Source organism: Psammomys obesus, unplaced genomic scaffold, assembly GCF_907164565.1.
Source record: "Psammomys obesus unplaced genomic scaffold, mPsaObe1.curated_primary_1811, whole genome shotgun sequence".
Lineage (NCBI taxonomy): Eukaryota > Metazoa > Chordata > Mammalia > Rodentia > Muridae > Psammomys > Psammomys obesus.
The window spans coordinates 776,710-793,424 of record NW_026586589.1 but is presented as its reverse complement, the minus strand read 5'-3'; the positions used below and the strand labels follow the sequence as shown (position 1 = coordinate 793,424).

Here is a 16,715-nt window from a genome sequence, read left to right as displayed (position 1 = left end):
CCCAATGTTGTCCTCTGACCTACACATGTAGATTATGGCACATGAGTACAAACACATGCATTATACACATAATAATAGTAGTTTTAAAAATAGGGTCAACAAGATAGCTCCTTGGCAAAGGCACTTGCTGCCAAGCCTGACTGCCTGAGTTTGACCTGAAAGTCCTACAGGACAGGAGAAAATTAACTCACTCAAATTGTTCTCTGATCTTCACGTGTGCCATGCATTCGTACACACACACACACACACACACACACACACACACACACACACACATACACCTACACACACACATTTAATTTAAAAGTTAAAGTTAAAAAATTAAATTAAAAACAAATACAGAAAGAAACACACCACACTCCGGAGTATGGGACTCCATTATCTCCAGTGCATTTTAATTTGCTTGTTTACACATGGGCTCTGTGTGTACATAACAGTGGCATGAGCCGTTCTCTAAATACAATCTGGTACCCAGACAGTGACAGATATACATGGAAGCTAGTGAGCAAACCTCCACACAGGGAAGCAAAATAGCATGGCATGACTCTGGTCAGATGCTCCCAAAGCCTCATGTTTAACACCGAGGGACAACAGACACTTTGAAAGATGACTGGAGACTACTTCAATGGGAGAGCCAGACTCCTCAACAGATGTTGGTTCCTCTGCTTCCTCTAGAGGAGCCAGAACACTATAAATGCCATCAAGAGAAAGGTGGGGAGCAAACAGCCCATGCAGCACGCGTGCTCAGCATCTTACATGTCTTTCCTTTAGGCACTAAAAGAATCGCCTCCACTTTACAGACAAGGGCAGCAAGGCTTGCACACTGGTCAGGTGGTTTGGGAATGACGGCAACTTTCAAACCTCCATCTCATGGCTGCCCAAGCCCAAACACTCAGCCATGCCATGCTTCCTCACTGGAGGGAAGGCACGGGCTCTGAGGGACTCGGGGTATAGCTCAGGGACAGAGGGCTTGTCCAACATGCACAAAACCCTGGGTTCCATCCCCAGCCCCGGGAGAGGAGATGGAGGCATACCAAGAATATGCAGGTAGTCTAATCCAGCTCATATGCAGAAAATGCTGAGCAACACAAAGTTTCTACTCCTAGTCAGCTTAATGTTAAACCTGCTCAGACCACTGGACAAAAACGTCCAAAGATTCGATGTGACAGATGAGCCTGTGGATGCCTCCTGTGTCTGCTCCCTTCTGCTGTGGACATGAAGCTTGAGAGGCTATCTGGTAGCCAGCCCTACCATCTTCGCCAGGCCCACTCCAACCCAGGGAAGATGGATGGAAAATCCCAGATGGTCAAACACCCTTTCAGTCCATTGTCAACTCACCAAAGCATCATGGTGACACTGCCTGCCTTTCTTCCCCTTTGGTGATAGCATCTCACATCTTACATTGCAATTGGTCAAGCTGACCTGTAGCTCAACAGGATATAAAATACGTCTTTTAAATAGATTCTTATATATTTTTAAAAATTCCTTAATAGCCAGATGTGGTGGCTTTAATCTTAGTATACTTTTAATCCCAGCACTCAAGAGACAGAGGCAGGTGGATTTCTGTGAGTCTGAGACCAGCCTGGTCCATAGAGAGTTCCAGACTAGCCAGGGCTGTAAAGTAAGACCCTGACTCAAAAAAAAAAAAAAAAAAAAAAATTTAATTTAATTTAAAAAATAAAATTAAATAAAAAGAAAGAAGCTACTCTTAATTTACTAAGTGCCTAACAACATGAGCTTGAGTCAGGCCAAAGCTTATCAGTTAATGCCATTAGCCAGCTCTGCCAGGAAAGAGGCGTCAAAGCAGCTTCAAGGATGTTCATCCAAAAGGCCGGGGGCTCCGGTGTGAAAGGCTGAAGACGATCACCTGAGGGAGGACAGGGGCCTTCTTATCCGAGACTAGAAGCCTGCCGTGTGGGACATGGGTTGCAAGACTTCCCTAGAAGTCACAGTGAGGGCCACGTAATGACACGGCTGAAAACTAGGCAGCGATGCCAAGAAAAAATGTTGCGGCTATTAAATGCCCCCCTTTTAGGTTGTTCCGTTGGTGAGATGAGGATGAGGAAGCAAGCCAAAAGCATGCTACTATGTGAACTGCCACGTGGGTGCTAGGAACTGAACCCAGGTCCTCTGGAAGAGCAGTCAGTGCTCTTGACTGCTGAGCTATGCCACTATGTAACGTGGACAACTCTGCATGGCAATGATACGTAATATGGGCGGCTTCGCATGCCAGCTGGCTTCCTGCACAAGAGGAGACATTTTACTTCACCTCTAAATAATCATAATCTCCAAAGGTAAATATCCCTTGGGCTGTGGTAATTGTCCTATGATCCTATGAGGTCCCCAAACCCAAATCTGAAATTCTCCATACAATCACTTGACAGAATTTCTCTCTCAGCTTAAAATATATCAAATAATGAAAGTGTCTGCATTTCAGTTTTAGTCTTTCTTTTATTTTCTTTCCCTTTTTTTTGAATCAGGGTCTCACTCTGCAGCCCTGGCAGGGTACCCTCAGACTAAGAGATCTGCCTCCCTCTGCCTCTGCCTCCTTAGTGCTGGGCCTGCAGCACCATGGCCCCTGCTCCAGTTTTATTACCACAGAGAGCACAATCCTATGAGGTGGAGTTTAATATGATTAGCCTGAGATTTTGGCTTATAAAAAGTTAGTGTTCTAAAAAACAAAACAAAAACCCTCAAAACAGTTTTCACACACCAAAGGGCAGTACTGGAACATTGTCAACAAAGAACAAATGTCATAGTGATGATTGAAAACCATACAGCACCCACTCAGGGAAGAAGAGGGGGTAATGGGGTTCTCTGTTACTGCTCCAAAAATCAACACATAACAATACACAGTGCGAACAGAAAAAGCTTACTGTCCACTACATAAAAATCATCCAGGTGCTGGGCAGTGGTGGCTTGAGCCTTTCATCCCAGCAGTCAGGAGGCGGAGGCAGGTGAATCGCTGTGAGTTTAAAGCCATCCTGGTCTACAAAGTGAGGTCAAGGACAGCCAGGGCTGCAAAGAGAAACCTTGTCTTGAAAAACAAAACAACAACAACAACAACAAAATCATCCAGGCACTGCAGGGTGGTGGGCCCTTGTTGGGAACTGATCACAGTCAGGTGCAATTGTCAACTCCACAGAGGGTATGGATACTACAGGCAGAGAATTTTTTAGGCATTGGGGTGTTTAGTAAAGAACCTGCCAGAGAGAATGCTTATCTCAGAATCAGCCACGGGGAAACACTGTTAAAACAACAGCATTAACGTGGCCACTAAACTCTAAGGAGAACCAGAGCCAGAGAGACCACAGCAGAGGGAGAACTGAAGCTCTGGTTTCCCCTTGACACAATGAGGCTGTCTCCTGTCCCTCTGCTGAGCCTTAGCTCTCCATCTCCGAACAGATTAAGGTCATGTCTTGACAGAGATGAGGCGACTCTGACAGGAATGGCGCTGCTGGCGATACGGTGGCACCACCAGCAGAACCTGAGGACTAAGCTTGTTTCCCAGACTCCACCCCATTCCAAAGATCCTCTAAGGGTCCTCTCTGAAGTGGGACCCAATAATTCAGCCAGTCACTGGACAAAGTAGGTGGGACATCTATTAGCCATTGTCCTCCTGTCCCCATTTCTTTCTCTTTTATTTCTTGTAAGTATCTTGCTTCAGAGTCAAACTAGACGTCTGGGGAGGAAGTCCTGGAGAGAAAGACTTCAGGTACCAATACCCGTATGTACCGTACCAGCCCAGCAAGCCAAACATGGTGCCAAACACTTTCTGGGTCAAGTCATGGAAATAAACAGCTGTGCACAAAAACATCCATACCCAGATGAAGGTCAGGAAGCCCAAGGCGACAACCAGGGTGGTAATGGCAGTATGGAGGTGGTGGCTGCGATCCGTCTTCACCTCATGCAGCACCGCCATCTCCTCCACAATCATGAGTGCACAGAAGGTCAGTAGGAAGGAGTGGCCTGAGATGTCAAAGCCATGCCAGAAGCCCCCTTCCCGGTGGCACTGCTGTTTGCTCCGATGCTCCTGTCTGATGCCCTCCAGGGCTGGGGACTGATAGCAGCTGCCTGTGTAGTGTTCAATGTTGGAGAAGAGGGCTGTGCAGGTATACCAGATGGCTGTGCCCACAAGCAGAGTGCTCAACCGCCGAAGAACCAGGCTAGTCTTGCCTGTCAGGTGGTAGTTGGTGAGGGCAATGAAAGGCAGGAGGAGACAGACTGTCCAGGCCCAGGCCATTTTAACAAAATACCTGACAAAGGACGAGAGTGCAGGTGAAGGAAGAGACACGGTAGAGAGGAAACAGTGCCATCACACTTCAGCAACCTAAGCTCCCAAGGGAAGTTAAATGAAATCAATCAAAGCTGCGCATCCACCTAATGTGTTTGAGTCCTTAATACATGCTTACACATGCTTTATTCCCTAAGTATTGAACCTAGTTAATCTGTAACTCTGTAAGGTGACCCTGCGCCATATAGACATGTCATGCCAAAGTGGAGGTCATAAGTGGTAGGGCTGGGGTTCAAATCCAGGGCCTGAAATTTTCCAGTTGTGCTATTTGTTCAGGAGAACAGTAACTGATCATCTGTCAGATGTGTTCACACGTGATTCACTTCCACAGAACATTCACAACTAGCTGAGGAGGAAGGGTTTTTTTTTTTTTTTTTTTTTTTTTTTTAAAGTATAGCCCGGGCTGGCCTCAAACTGCCTATGTAGCTGAGGATAGTCTTGAACTATGGATCTTCCAGCCTCCACCTCCCAAGTAACACCGTTACAGGTACCACAGCCAGGTTTTGTGGTGTTGGGGATCAAACCTTTGTGCACGAAAGCACTCTATCAACTGAGTTGCACCCCTCATTTGTCTCATTTTACATGACTCTGAGGGCCCAGGAAAACAGAATACTACTTTGCCAAGGCCACACACACAACAGCAAACACAGATTGAGCCACACTTTGCCTAGCCCCAAAGCCCATGCCTTTTCTACCACACCAATGTTCTTTCCTACAAGGCTGCTAAGTCTTAGAAGAAAGAGCTTTACTTTAAGCTACAAGACCAGGGTTTGAATCCCAACTCTGACTCTATTTATCACTGTGTCTTCAGGCCTCAGTTCCCTCAGCTGGGAAAAGCTGAGGGCACCAAACAGTTTTTTGGTTGTTTTTTTTTTTTTTTTTTTTTTTTTTTTAAATCTCTTTCAGATCCAATGAGTCACTGCCAGTTCTCTCCCATTAACCATCACCATGTCTTGGAACAAAACATCAGAATCCATGGCTAACCCCTAAACAACAGAGACTGTTGCGTCCAGCTGCTCCCGATAAAGCAGTACCTGCCATATCTGCCGCCTCTGTGCCCATAAGAGGTGGCTGATTTGGGGGTAAGGGGCAGAAAACACACACAAAAGAGATCTGAGGCAACTACCCCCCTCACACCCTATTGTTAGCCCAGCCACTAAGGGCGGGTAAGGATGAAGGTGGGCCAAGGTCAGATCGCCTCTTCCCTAGGTTCCAGTAGTTTCTCAGACACCACTCAAGAGCCTGTCACTAAAACCTTCATGGACATTGATAAGGAAAGCCTTGTCAAAGCCAAGGCCTCAAAGCCAAGCTCTGCCAGAAACCTGACCCAGCTGCCAAAAAGAGAAAACAGGGCTTTAAGTAGCTACCAAGAGTTAGACTCTCTTAGCATGCTGCAGACACAGTCTGAAGCATCAAGTTTACACCGAATGGGCAATTTCATCTTCCAAACTCCCTGTTTTGTGCAATAAACATGCGATGTAAGTGTTTTAAAGGACTAGGAAAGAAGTGGGTGGCATTAGACAGACGTCCCAAAGAGGTCCGCTGGGCTTGTTTTCCTGGGCAACTGCCATGCACTGTAGAGGAGTGAGGAAAGTCCAAGGAGATCCAGGAGAAAGGTCACCAGTGTGAAAGGTTTCATGGTTCTACCAATATAGGGCCAGGAGGGAAAGGCTCTCCAGGATGGTAAGTAAGTCTAGAGGCGGTCTTCAAAACAACAGTGGGATTTTTGTCACAGGGGTTAGGAGAGGGGTGTCTGAGAAGCCGGCAGGAGGGAGGTGACATCTCCCTAAACAGGACAGGGGCGAGCGCCTAACTCTGGGAGTGGGAAAACAGCAGCTTCAGTGCACCCCATGCACACTGTCACTTACAACCCGCCCGTCAATTCGGCCCTCCTCTCGGAATCCTCAAATGCTGGGCGCGAGTGTCACTCGCTTTCCCAAGGTCCCCGCGTCGCGAAACGCACACGAACGCGGCTGCCAAGACAGGGCTTCCTCCCGATGACTCGTCCCCCCCAGCAGCGATCTGGCGTCTTGGACGCGGGGACCGGGAGCCTGGTCACTCACACGTTAAGGACGTTGCGCTTGTTGCTGAGGTAGCTCTCGGGCAGCGGGGACAGCTCCTTGAGCAGGGAGCCCGCCAGCATGGCGGCCACCAGCGCCCAGGGCAGGTAGCGCCGCACCGCCACCCTCACCAGCGTCCCGCGGAGAAACCACGCGCAGCGCTCCAGATGCTCCATGCCGGACCTTCTCGGCCACCGTCAACCTGGTGCCCTCTCGGCCACCGTCTTGCCCTTCGCTCGGGCTGGTACCATCGCCTCCCTCCGGGCGCATGCGCATTCCCGCAAGCCCCGCCCCCTAGGGGGCGCGTGCTCCCTCTAGTGGCCGTGAGTGGCCTCTACAGAGCGCGGGTCTGCATCTACCTGAGCCGCTCTTCCCTCTCTCACCTGAGCGCCCCCAGGCGACGTGCTGCGAGCACTGCAGGCCACACTTTGCCTGGAATTCTCGCTTGCTTTTCTTATCCGCAAAATACAAAGGAGAGCTCCTCTTTTAAGAACTAATTTGGGAGTTCCTTCTGTTGGTTCCGATATAGGATTCCGAGATGAAATTTTATTGCAAAGTAATTCCATAAAATAATTAAATTACCTAATTTAAATCTTACTTGCTTTTGCTTTAAAAGACAGGGTTTCTCTCTGTAGTCCAGGCTGACTTGGAACGCACTCTGTACACCAGGCTGTCCTTGAACTCAGAGGGATCCCTGCACTTTGCCTCCGGAGTGCTGGGATTAAAGGCGTGTGCCACCGTGCCCAGCACTACTTTGTTTTTTGTTTTGTTTTGTTTTGTTTTGTTTGTTTGACACAGGGATAGTTCCTGCAATCTTCCTGCTTCGGCCTCTCAAAGGAACGAAAACTTAAATTTTAAATTGATAAGTTTATTTTTATTTAAAATAACTGTTACCTTTTTATTGCTGTGACAGACCACCTCCACTCAGGTTACTTAGAGAAGAAAGAGTTTATCAGGGGTTACCTGAGTCACTGTTCTATTGCTGTGAAGAGACTCTGTGACCGAGGCACTCTTATAAAAGAAGTTAACTGGAGACTTGCTTACAGATTCAGAGGTTTAGCCCATTATCCCAGGGGGCAGCTTGGCAGCAGACATGGCAGGCGCAGTGCTGGAGTTGAGAGCTGCATCCTGATCCACAGCCAGAAAGAGAGAGAGACACTGAGCCTGCCACGGTCCTGCTCCTAGTGACACGCCTCCTCCAACAAGGCCACAACTCCTAATCCTTCTAATCCTTTCAAAGAGTCACTCTCCTTTGTGACTAAGCATTCAAATCGATGAGCCCGTGGGCCATTCTTAAACTACCACAGGGGGGTTACGGTTTCACTGAGCCAGTCCCTGACCATCATGGCTGGGAACATGGCAGCAGGCAGGTAGGCATGGTACTGGAGCAGTAGCTGAGAGCTCACATCTTGAGATACAACCCATAGGCAGAGGAGGGAGAGAGAGAGAGAGAGAGAGAGAGAGAGAGAGAGAGAGAGAGCTAACAGGGAATGGATAGGAAACATCCTACCTCTTCCAACAAAACCACACCTTCTAATCCTTCCCAAATAGTTCCACCAACTGGGAACTAAGCATTCACATACATGTGCCTATGGAGGCCATTTTCATTCACACCACCAAAGTGAATCTAGGGAGCTGGTTCAGCAGGTAAGGGCACTTGCTACAAATAACCTGGGTTCAATCCTTGGGACCCACATTGTGGATGGCAAGAACCAACTCCCATAAACTCAACACACATACACAAACACACACACACACAGAGAGAGAGAGAGAGAGAGAGAGAGAGTAAATAAATGTAAGAATAAAACAACTGTGTTGTTGACTAAAAATCGTGGATGCTGGAGGTTAGTGCATCTCAGCTGAGGTGCTGGTGACTCAATTTGGTCCCATAGCTAAGCTCCTAGCCTATGAAGTTGGATGTCAAAATCAGGGGCTCCCAACCATGAGTCCTTCCTGGGCTACTGTATTATATAAACCAACACTTAAAATCAATACTGAAAACTCATCACTTTGTAATTATTTTACTATGTTTTTATTATTATTAATATTAATATTAATATTATTAATATTCTTGTTAGTCTGTTTTGAGACAGGACCTCATTATATGGCCCTGACCGGCCTGGAACTTGCTATGTAGACAAGGCTGGTTTTGAACGTGTGGCAGTCTTCCTGTCTCAGCCTTCCTCTTGAGTGCTAGGATTAGAGGCACGTGCCATCACACCCTGGTGCTTAACCTAGCGGTGTCCATTGTGCCTGCCTGCTGTATCTCTGTGCTTTCTTCCCACGTCTGTGCTGTCCCCTAGAAAGCTTGAAACCAGCTACCACGGAAGTATTTACACCAAGGAAATTGGCAATTGCCACAAACAAGGGTTTTATTTTGTCGTTGAGGGCTTTTATTGGGCTACAACCTGATTGGCTAAATAAAGCTGCCTACGCACTTAGGCAGGACAGAAGTTAGGTAGGTAGGCATGGCCAAGGCTCCGGGGCTTGAGGAGGAGAAGAGGATCATGGGAAGAGAGGAGGGAGACAAGACAGGTAGAGGAAAAGCAAGAAATCAGGACTGCCAGGGGTTAGCGTGGAGAGAAACATGTGGCTGGGAGGAGTTAACTCTGAGGTTCCACGTGAAGAGAAACGGCCCAGATGAGACACATGTGCAAGAATTTTAGGATTATGGATGGGAAGTAGCCCAGAAATGGTTAAGAAAAATGGCATGGAATGGGGAGGAGGGGCTGGGAGGTAACAGGGTGGCTTAAGGGGTTTACACCTGCCCAGCCCTACCTGAGATAAGGGTTACTCAAAATTCTATCAGGTGTCTGTGTCTTTTGTTGATATGGGTAGGAGGTTAAATAAAACCACCCTAATGGTTACAGGCTTTAATAACAAACAGTATCAGCCATTTTAAAAATTTTCTACGACAGGAAACAAATATCCATCAAGAATCAATAAAATTCTTAGCCTCAGTGAGTTGTATTTACGATAAAGAGTTCCGTGGGAGCTGGGGCCACAGCTCAGTTGTAGGGTGCTTGTCTGGCAAACACGCAGTTCTAACATGGCATAAACCATGTGGTAACTCTGTACAATCTAAACCGGGTGTGGTGATGCATGCCTTTGATCCCAGCACTCAGGGAGGCAGAGGCAGGCTGATCTCTGTGAGTTCCAGGCCAGCCTGGTCTACAAAGGGCGTCCAGGACAGCCAAGGCTACACAGAGAAACCCTGTCTTGAAAAATCAAATATAAAAACAAAAAAGTGTTGTATATTTCATTGTTGGTAAATCATGTACACTACTCTTCATATTGAGAGATTTTTTTTACTTTTTAGAAAATTTATAATAAATCTATATATGTATATACTTATCTATGTTCTTCAGGAAAGCTCATTATATTAAGCATTTGTTAGCAAACCACTGTTTTCTATATAGTACACACATAAGAAACACGTCCAGTAAATGAGCAATTATATATGTTAATGGATACATAGTTTAGCATCATGACAGTTCATGGTACAATATACTTCCACCATGTGTGAGGCCCTATGATTTTTTTTATACTCTATTACACAACTCAATTTAATTTTTAAAATATTCTGGTGTTCCTCACCTATAATCTCAGTACTTGGAAGGAGCCAGGGGAACCTTGCACGTTCGAGGGCAGCCAGGTCTAAATGAAGAATCCCAGGGCTGCAAGGTCCTGTGTTTAATCACTGGTACCAAAAAACAAACAAACAAAAGCTGGTCATGACCTCACTGTTTGTTTTAGAATAATATATGAGAAAACATTGAAGTTTTAAGACATTGGAAAGCCATGCCCTTGCCTTTCCCACCAGAGAGAGATGGAAGACTACAGGGAGGCGATGGAGAGGAGGCTCAGTGGGTAAAGAGCTAACCGTGCAAGCGTGAGGACCGGGGTTTGGACCACCACCGCCAGCCAGGTGCAGCGCTGTGCCTTTGGAATCCCAGCGCCAAGGAGAAGAGGTGGGAGATTCCTGGGGGTGCTAGCAGCCAGTCTAGCAGAATCAGTGGACTCCAGCACCGGTGCAAGACCCTGCCTCAAAGAATGAGGTGAAGGACAACTGAAGAAGACACCAGGCATTAACTCATTAACCTCTGGCTTCTGTATGGACATACACGCACGTACACACACACACACACACACACACACACACACACACGGGGTGGGGGCAGAAACAAGTCCCCAGTTGTGCCAGAGACCTCACTGTGCCACCCTCCTGTTGGTTTTTATCCCTCGTTTGTCTTTTATGTAAATACTCATTAGAAGTGCTGTTTCTGTAGAAATAAATGGAAAGATACCCCCATCCTCACATACTGGAAGAATTAATGTTGTTGAGAACTGTGCACACTGTCTAAAGCAACCTACAGATGCACAGCAATCCCTATCAAAACTTCAGCGGCATATTTCATAGAAGCAGAAAACGTAATCCAAAATTCCTCGTGTACGTGTTGCCTCGAGGTACATCTGTACATCACGTGCATGCCTGCTACCCGCAGTGACCAGAAGAGGTTGTCACATACCCTGGAGCCGGAGATACAGATGTTTGTGAGCCACCATGTGGATGTTAGGAATCAAACATCCTATCCTCTGGAGGAAATATCCTCTGGAAGAAAAATAAGTGCTCTTAACAGCCAAGCCACTTCTCTAGCCCTTAAATATCAAAGCAAGGCAGTCCATGAGCCAAAAGAAGAAAACCAATTCTACCACCCATTTCAAACTACATTACAAAGCAGCAGTAATTCAAGCAGCATGGTACCGCCATCAAAAGGCATTCATTGACCTTCAGAACAGAATAGACAGTCCAGAAGAGAGGAGCTGGGGTGGACCTGAGTTGTCAGAGTGCTTGCCCAGCATGCACGAAGCCCTGGGCATCAGCTCTCTCACCACATAGCCAAGTATGGCAACATATGCCTGCCTGCAATCCTAGTACATGGGAGATGGAAGCAGCAAGGTCAGGGAGGAAGGTTATCCTTGGCTACCTAGTCAGTTCTAGGCCTTCCTGGACTGCAGGGAACCCTATATAAAAAGAAAAATAAAATGGGGTGGGGGGGAGGGAGAGCCTGAAGGGGCTTTAAGTTTGAGGCTAGTCTGGTCTACAGAATTTCAGGACAAAAAGGGCTACACAGAGAAACCCTGTCTTGAAAACCAAAAGAACAAACAAACAAATAAATTAAAAAAAAAAAAAAAAAAGACAAACCAGTCAATATTTTAGCAAAGAGTAGGGAGGGGGTCCCCACACTCCCACTCCTAACTGAAAATCTATTGACAGTTGATGCTTCTAGAGGAGAAAGAGTCAGTTTTCTTTAGGGGTGTGGCCCCTGATGGGGCAACCGTACTCTAGTAAATGGTTCCACAACCCGAGCATGCAAGAAGACCAAAATTAGCTTGGTGGGATATTTTGTTAAAAACAACAGTTTGAAATTGGGAGGGGTGGGAAGGTGAGGGGTGGAACCAGGAAGATTTCAATATGTTCAATATGAACATATGTGAAATGTTCAAAATACATTGTATGAAAGTCTGAATTAATTAAAATGTCATTATAAAAATAAAGAAAGAAAGCCCAGAAATGAATCCATGTGCTATGAATCCATAGCACTGGTTAAGCGTCAAAAAACATGCCAAAAAAAAAAAAAAAGTGAGAAAAGAACAGTGTCTTTCATAAACGGTTTGGGATGACAATATCTATAAATAGATGAAAACTGAACTCCTAGCTTATACAACATAGAAAAAAATCAATCAAAACAGATTAAAGACTTAAATGTAAAACCCCAAACTGTAAAACTCTTACTGAAAAAATATGGAAAAGCTTGGCATGGTGGTGCATATTTGTAAGGCCAGCCAGCATTTGGGGAGGTGGAGTCAGGAAGATTTAGGAGTTCAAGGCCAGCCGACCAACCTAGGCTACCTGAGACCCTGTCTCAAAACCAACAAATCAAACAAAATGTTAAATAAACTAAAATAAAAACCCAGGGAGGAAATCAAGGAAGTAAACTTTTGTTTTGGTTCCTGATTTGAGAAGTTGAGGTCCCAGGTGGCAGGTGTTCTGGTGCTTTTAGTGGTGGCAGGGTGGGAGGAAATTTGAAGGAAAGGTGTGATCTAACTGCACCCTTCATCGAGGTCAGGGAGAAGAGGAGGTGGAGAATGGAGGAGCCCGGACCTACCCCCTCCAACCAGGCCCTCCTGCCTTCCACCTCATGACAGCACCATTAGCAAATCACAAATCTAGCTGTGGATTACTCCCCAGTGAGGTCAGGGGCCTCAGAATCCATCTGTTTCTCAAAAGCAATTCCCTGGGAGCCTGTGCCTTTAGCAGGGGAGCCTCCTAATGATTTTTCGGGTTGGAACCACAGCTCTCCTTAGCAGAGCTTTGTGTGAGCACTCAGCACAAAAGCAGGAGGATGGCACAAAGCTCCATCCTGGGCTACACAGAGTTCCTGGCCAGAGGGCTCCAGAAGTGAGGCCTTGTCTCAAAAACCCAAGTAAACAAACGAAAGCAATCCTGAAACCCAGTTCTCTCTCAGGCACATAAGCCTTCTTCTGCCTCCCCGTCCCCCCCCCCCCCACCTTTGGTCTGTCTTAAAGTAAATTAGAACCCCCCCCCCAAAAAAAATTCTGGATTGGAAGTACTTAAGATAAATCTTTTTCCTTTTTTTGGACATGGTCTTAAGTATCTCAAGAGGGCTTAAGCTCTAAGCTCATATATCTGGGAATGAAGTTGAACTCCAGATCCCCTTGCCTCTGCCTCCCAAGTGCTAGGATTATAGGTCAGTACAACAAAACTTGGCTCTTAAGGTATAATTTATAATTTACTTATTCATGTATTTATTTTTCTGTTTCCCCCACTTAGATGCCAGATCCAGAGAGTCCGGCATGTACTGTTTCCTTCGCTGAGGTATCCCCGGGGCTAGAATGGTACCTGGCACTTACAGTGCAGTTAAACAATCACGTTGACGTGGGTTTTGGTTCATGCTAAGTAAGTAATCTCCCCTGGGCTGTATCCAGTGTACAGAATCATTACTAGAGCTAGAAATACTTGCTTAACAGTGTAGAGTGCTAGCTGCCCTTTCAGAGGACGTGGGATCTATTCCCTGCACCTACAAGGCAGCTCATAGCTCTCTAACTCCAGTCCAGGGGATCCCGCACCCTCTTCCGGCCTCAGTGGGCAGCAGGCATGCATATGGTATACAGGCATAAATGCCGATGAAATATCATGATAGATGGATAGATAGATCTTCTTAGAAGAATCATTACAAATGCAGTGAGCAAAGGGAAACTATTTCTGAACTTTAAACAGATTTTTTTTTTTTTTAACGAATGGAAAATAACCCCAAGTAACAGCTATGAAATAATTACGTCTTTCATCTTGAGGAGTTCCCACCATTACGAACGGCTATGAAAGCTGCTCTGTGGTCCCCAGTGTCTGGAAGATGCTGAGCTGAAACGACGGCTTTGGCAGAGGCCAGCTTAGGCCCTGGAGGACAGGGAAGGGTCAGCTCTTGGAAGAGCTGAATTCTCCCCACATTGAGGTCTGACGGCTTGGCCAGCGGTCAGCCAGAGGAGCAGTGGGAAGCACTCATTCCCGGAAGAGTGACCTCCCCCCCCCCTCATGCCCTTTTGTTGGCTGGTGCCTATGAAATAGCTCATTCAGATTGGGGGCGAGAGAGACAGCCAAGTCAGCTCTTCCAGCAGGAGGCTCTCTTCATCCACAAGCCCTGACCAGCAAGGTGAGTGCTCATTTCCAGCACCAATGCCTTCCTTCTGAACTCGGTCTGCAAAGCCTTCCTCATTAGTCACCTCTGGCCACTGCTCTTTCTCACCCAAGGGAATTACCAGCCACTGCCTGGAGCGTGGCAGCTGAGTAAGGCTGGAGTTGCAGAGGCCGGATCTCCTGCCTTCCTAGCTGCAAAGCTGTGCATGCTGTCTGTGCCTCCAACACGGCAATTTAAGCATAGGGACAGCAGGGCTGGCGCTAAGGGTAGGATCCATCATTGCTCATTAGCAGGCTGTGGTGAGAAGGGCAAGGGGTCTCCCTTGGGACCCTCACTACCCCCAAGCAGCTTTGTGGACAACTTCCCAACTCCCAGCTTCCTCCTATAAATTACGCCTCCTACAGACCCCAGACCGTCATATCTCAGGCAGCCAAGGGCAGCCTAGGAGAGGTAGCTATCATTGCCTGGAAGAGGTTGGTGAAACCAGAAAGAGAGGAAAGGAGGAGCTTCATGCCAGCTTCCAAGTAGGAAGAGGTGGGCTTGGGAGTTAGAGATGGGCTGGGTGTTTAGACATTCTCTGTTTCTTCACTTGGGGTGGGAGTGGAGGCATCTCATAGATGAGTGTGCAGAGAGAAACAAACAAACAAACAAAGCCGACTCATTAAACTCTACAGTGACATCTCATAAAGCTCGTCTCCATGTTATATTTCACCAAACTCCTTTAACACACGCACATAAGCAGTCAATAACAGCCATAACAGAATAAGAAGCACTAGGTAGATTAAAAGGCTGAATTCTAGGAATATGCCTGGCACTGGGCTCAGTGTTAAACATAGTCAAGGTCACACAGCTAGCGAGCAGAGATGCGGTTCAAAGATCTGTATTTCAGACAGGAACAGGAAGAAGTACCTAAGCCCTCCCCCCTACTCGAGTCCTGGGTCTGGAGGGCGCAGCTCTAACAAGGCCTGCTTCGGGATAATCTCACACGACCACAGCGCTTTGCAAAGTTTACCAAGCGACGGCGAACAGCGTGTGAACATTAAAGGCAGCCCACACCTTTAATCCCAGCACTGCATGGAGGCAGAGGCAGGCAGATCTGCGAGTTCCAGGCCAGCTTGGTCTACAAGAGAGAGTCCAAGACAGCCAGGGCTACACAGAGAAACCCAGTCTCGAAAAAACAAACAAACAAAACAAAAAAACATAACACAAAAAGTGTGTGAACGTCATATGTTGCATTGATTAAAACACAGGTGTGAGTTCAAGTCTAGCTTGTGTTCATTACCTGTCCTACCTCTGACAAGTTTTCCTTGCTGAAAAGCCAGAATCGTATCTTGTCTAGTGTATTGTCTAGATAAGTATGTGAAATCTTATTATGTTCATGGTCAAGCATCCAGTAGGTGCATAATAAATGGTTGTCTCTGAAATAATGATGGTCGTTGGGGAGATGTTTAGAGGAACAAGATAAAGAAAGCAGTGCAACCACCCCCATTTAACAGACAGGCAGGGGCTCAGCTGCACCAAGAGGGTCCCACGGTCCCTTCCCACCCCTCCCTGTCGAATTCTTAGGGTCCAGCTGGGCGGTGGCTGCGGTCATGCAGGAATGCGAGGCTGGGTGGCCAGGCAGGGGGCGCTGACGCCTGGGCTTTTCCGCTCCAGCTGCGCGGGCAGGCGACACAGCACATTCCGCGGCCACACCTGGCGTGATGCAGCTGTCCCAGACCAGGGTGAGGATTTCCTAGTCCTGTCGCTGCCAGCCCCGAGGGCATGGCGTTGACCCCAGACTGCCGGGCAGTGGTGCAGGGGGACCACGGAGCTTCCCTGGGGTTCCGGGCTGCCGGCTACCTCTTCCTGCGCTGCAACACCAGGCACCCCCGGGCACCCGCGGCAGGCAGCTCTGGCTCGCCTGTTCCGTTCCCCTCTCCTCCAACCCAGGAGGGCGAGCGGTTCTCTGGCTTGATTTCAGCAAACATCAGGCTGATGTCCACCTCTCGGGGGCACCTCAGAGGGTTCGGGGGACTGTGGGAAATCAGGCACTGGGCGGTGGTGTGGGCTCAAATCTCCTGCCCTGCAGGGTTCAGAGCTGGCGTTACCTCCACTCCCTCCTCCCGTGCCATCTCCCGTACTCAACCTGGCTCTTAGCTGTGGTCTAGAGTGAAAAACGAAGGTCTCTTGCTGAACTTCCTTGCAGACCCCGTAGTGCCTCCGGCTCTCCTCCCTCACGCTCAGAACCCCCAAGCGCTTCCCTAGCCTGGCCTTTCAGACCGTCAGTGTGGGGAGAATTCAGCTCTTCCAAGAGCTGCTTCAGTAAAACCCAGTTACTTTCTGCCCCTGCCCGAGTCCTGACCCTCCCCGCCCCCGTCCCTCCCCGCCCCCCAGCACCGGCTGACCACAGCTCCTCAAGATTAATAAAGGATTTTGAAAATTCCTGGGCAGTATGTTGGGGAAGGTGTTTATGTGTGGTTAGAAAGTATCTGTTAGGAGAATAGGAATATCTCCCCAGCCCGACACCGTCGGGTTTCATTCTGTAGCCCTCCCCGCCCCCTGGCTAGCCGGCAACCTGCAACTTTATGTAGACAAGGCTGGCAGCGAACTCACAGAGATATTCTTGCTTCTGATTCCTAACTGCTGGAATTAAAGGTCTGC

The 16,715-nt window shown here is 47.7% G+C and overlaps 1 protein-coding gene across 1 annotated transcript; it reads right to left on the bottom strand.

The window, feature by feature from the left end:
- Positions 1–366: 366 nt before the first annotated feature.
- Positions 367–6,566, bottom strand: Fitm2 (fat storage inducing transmembrane protein 2). Its single transcript, XM_055602306.1, has 2 exons — positions 6,358–6,566; positions 367–4,256 (listed from the first exon to the last, which is right to left on the bottom strand). Exons 1-2 carry the CDS (start codon positions 6,528–6,530, stop codon positions 3,641–3,643), a joined length of 789 nt encoding a protein of 262 aa, XP_055458281.1. The 5' UTR covers positions 6,531–6,566; the 3' UTR covers positions 367–3,640.
- Positions 6,567–16,715: the final 10,149 nt, after the last annotated feature.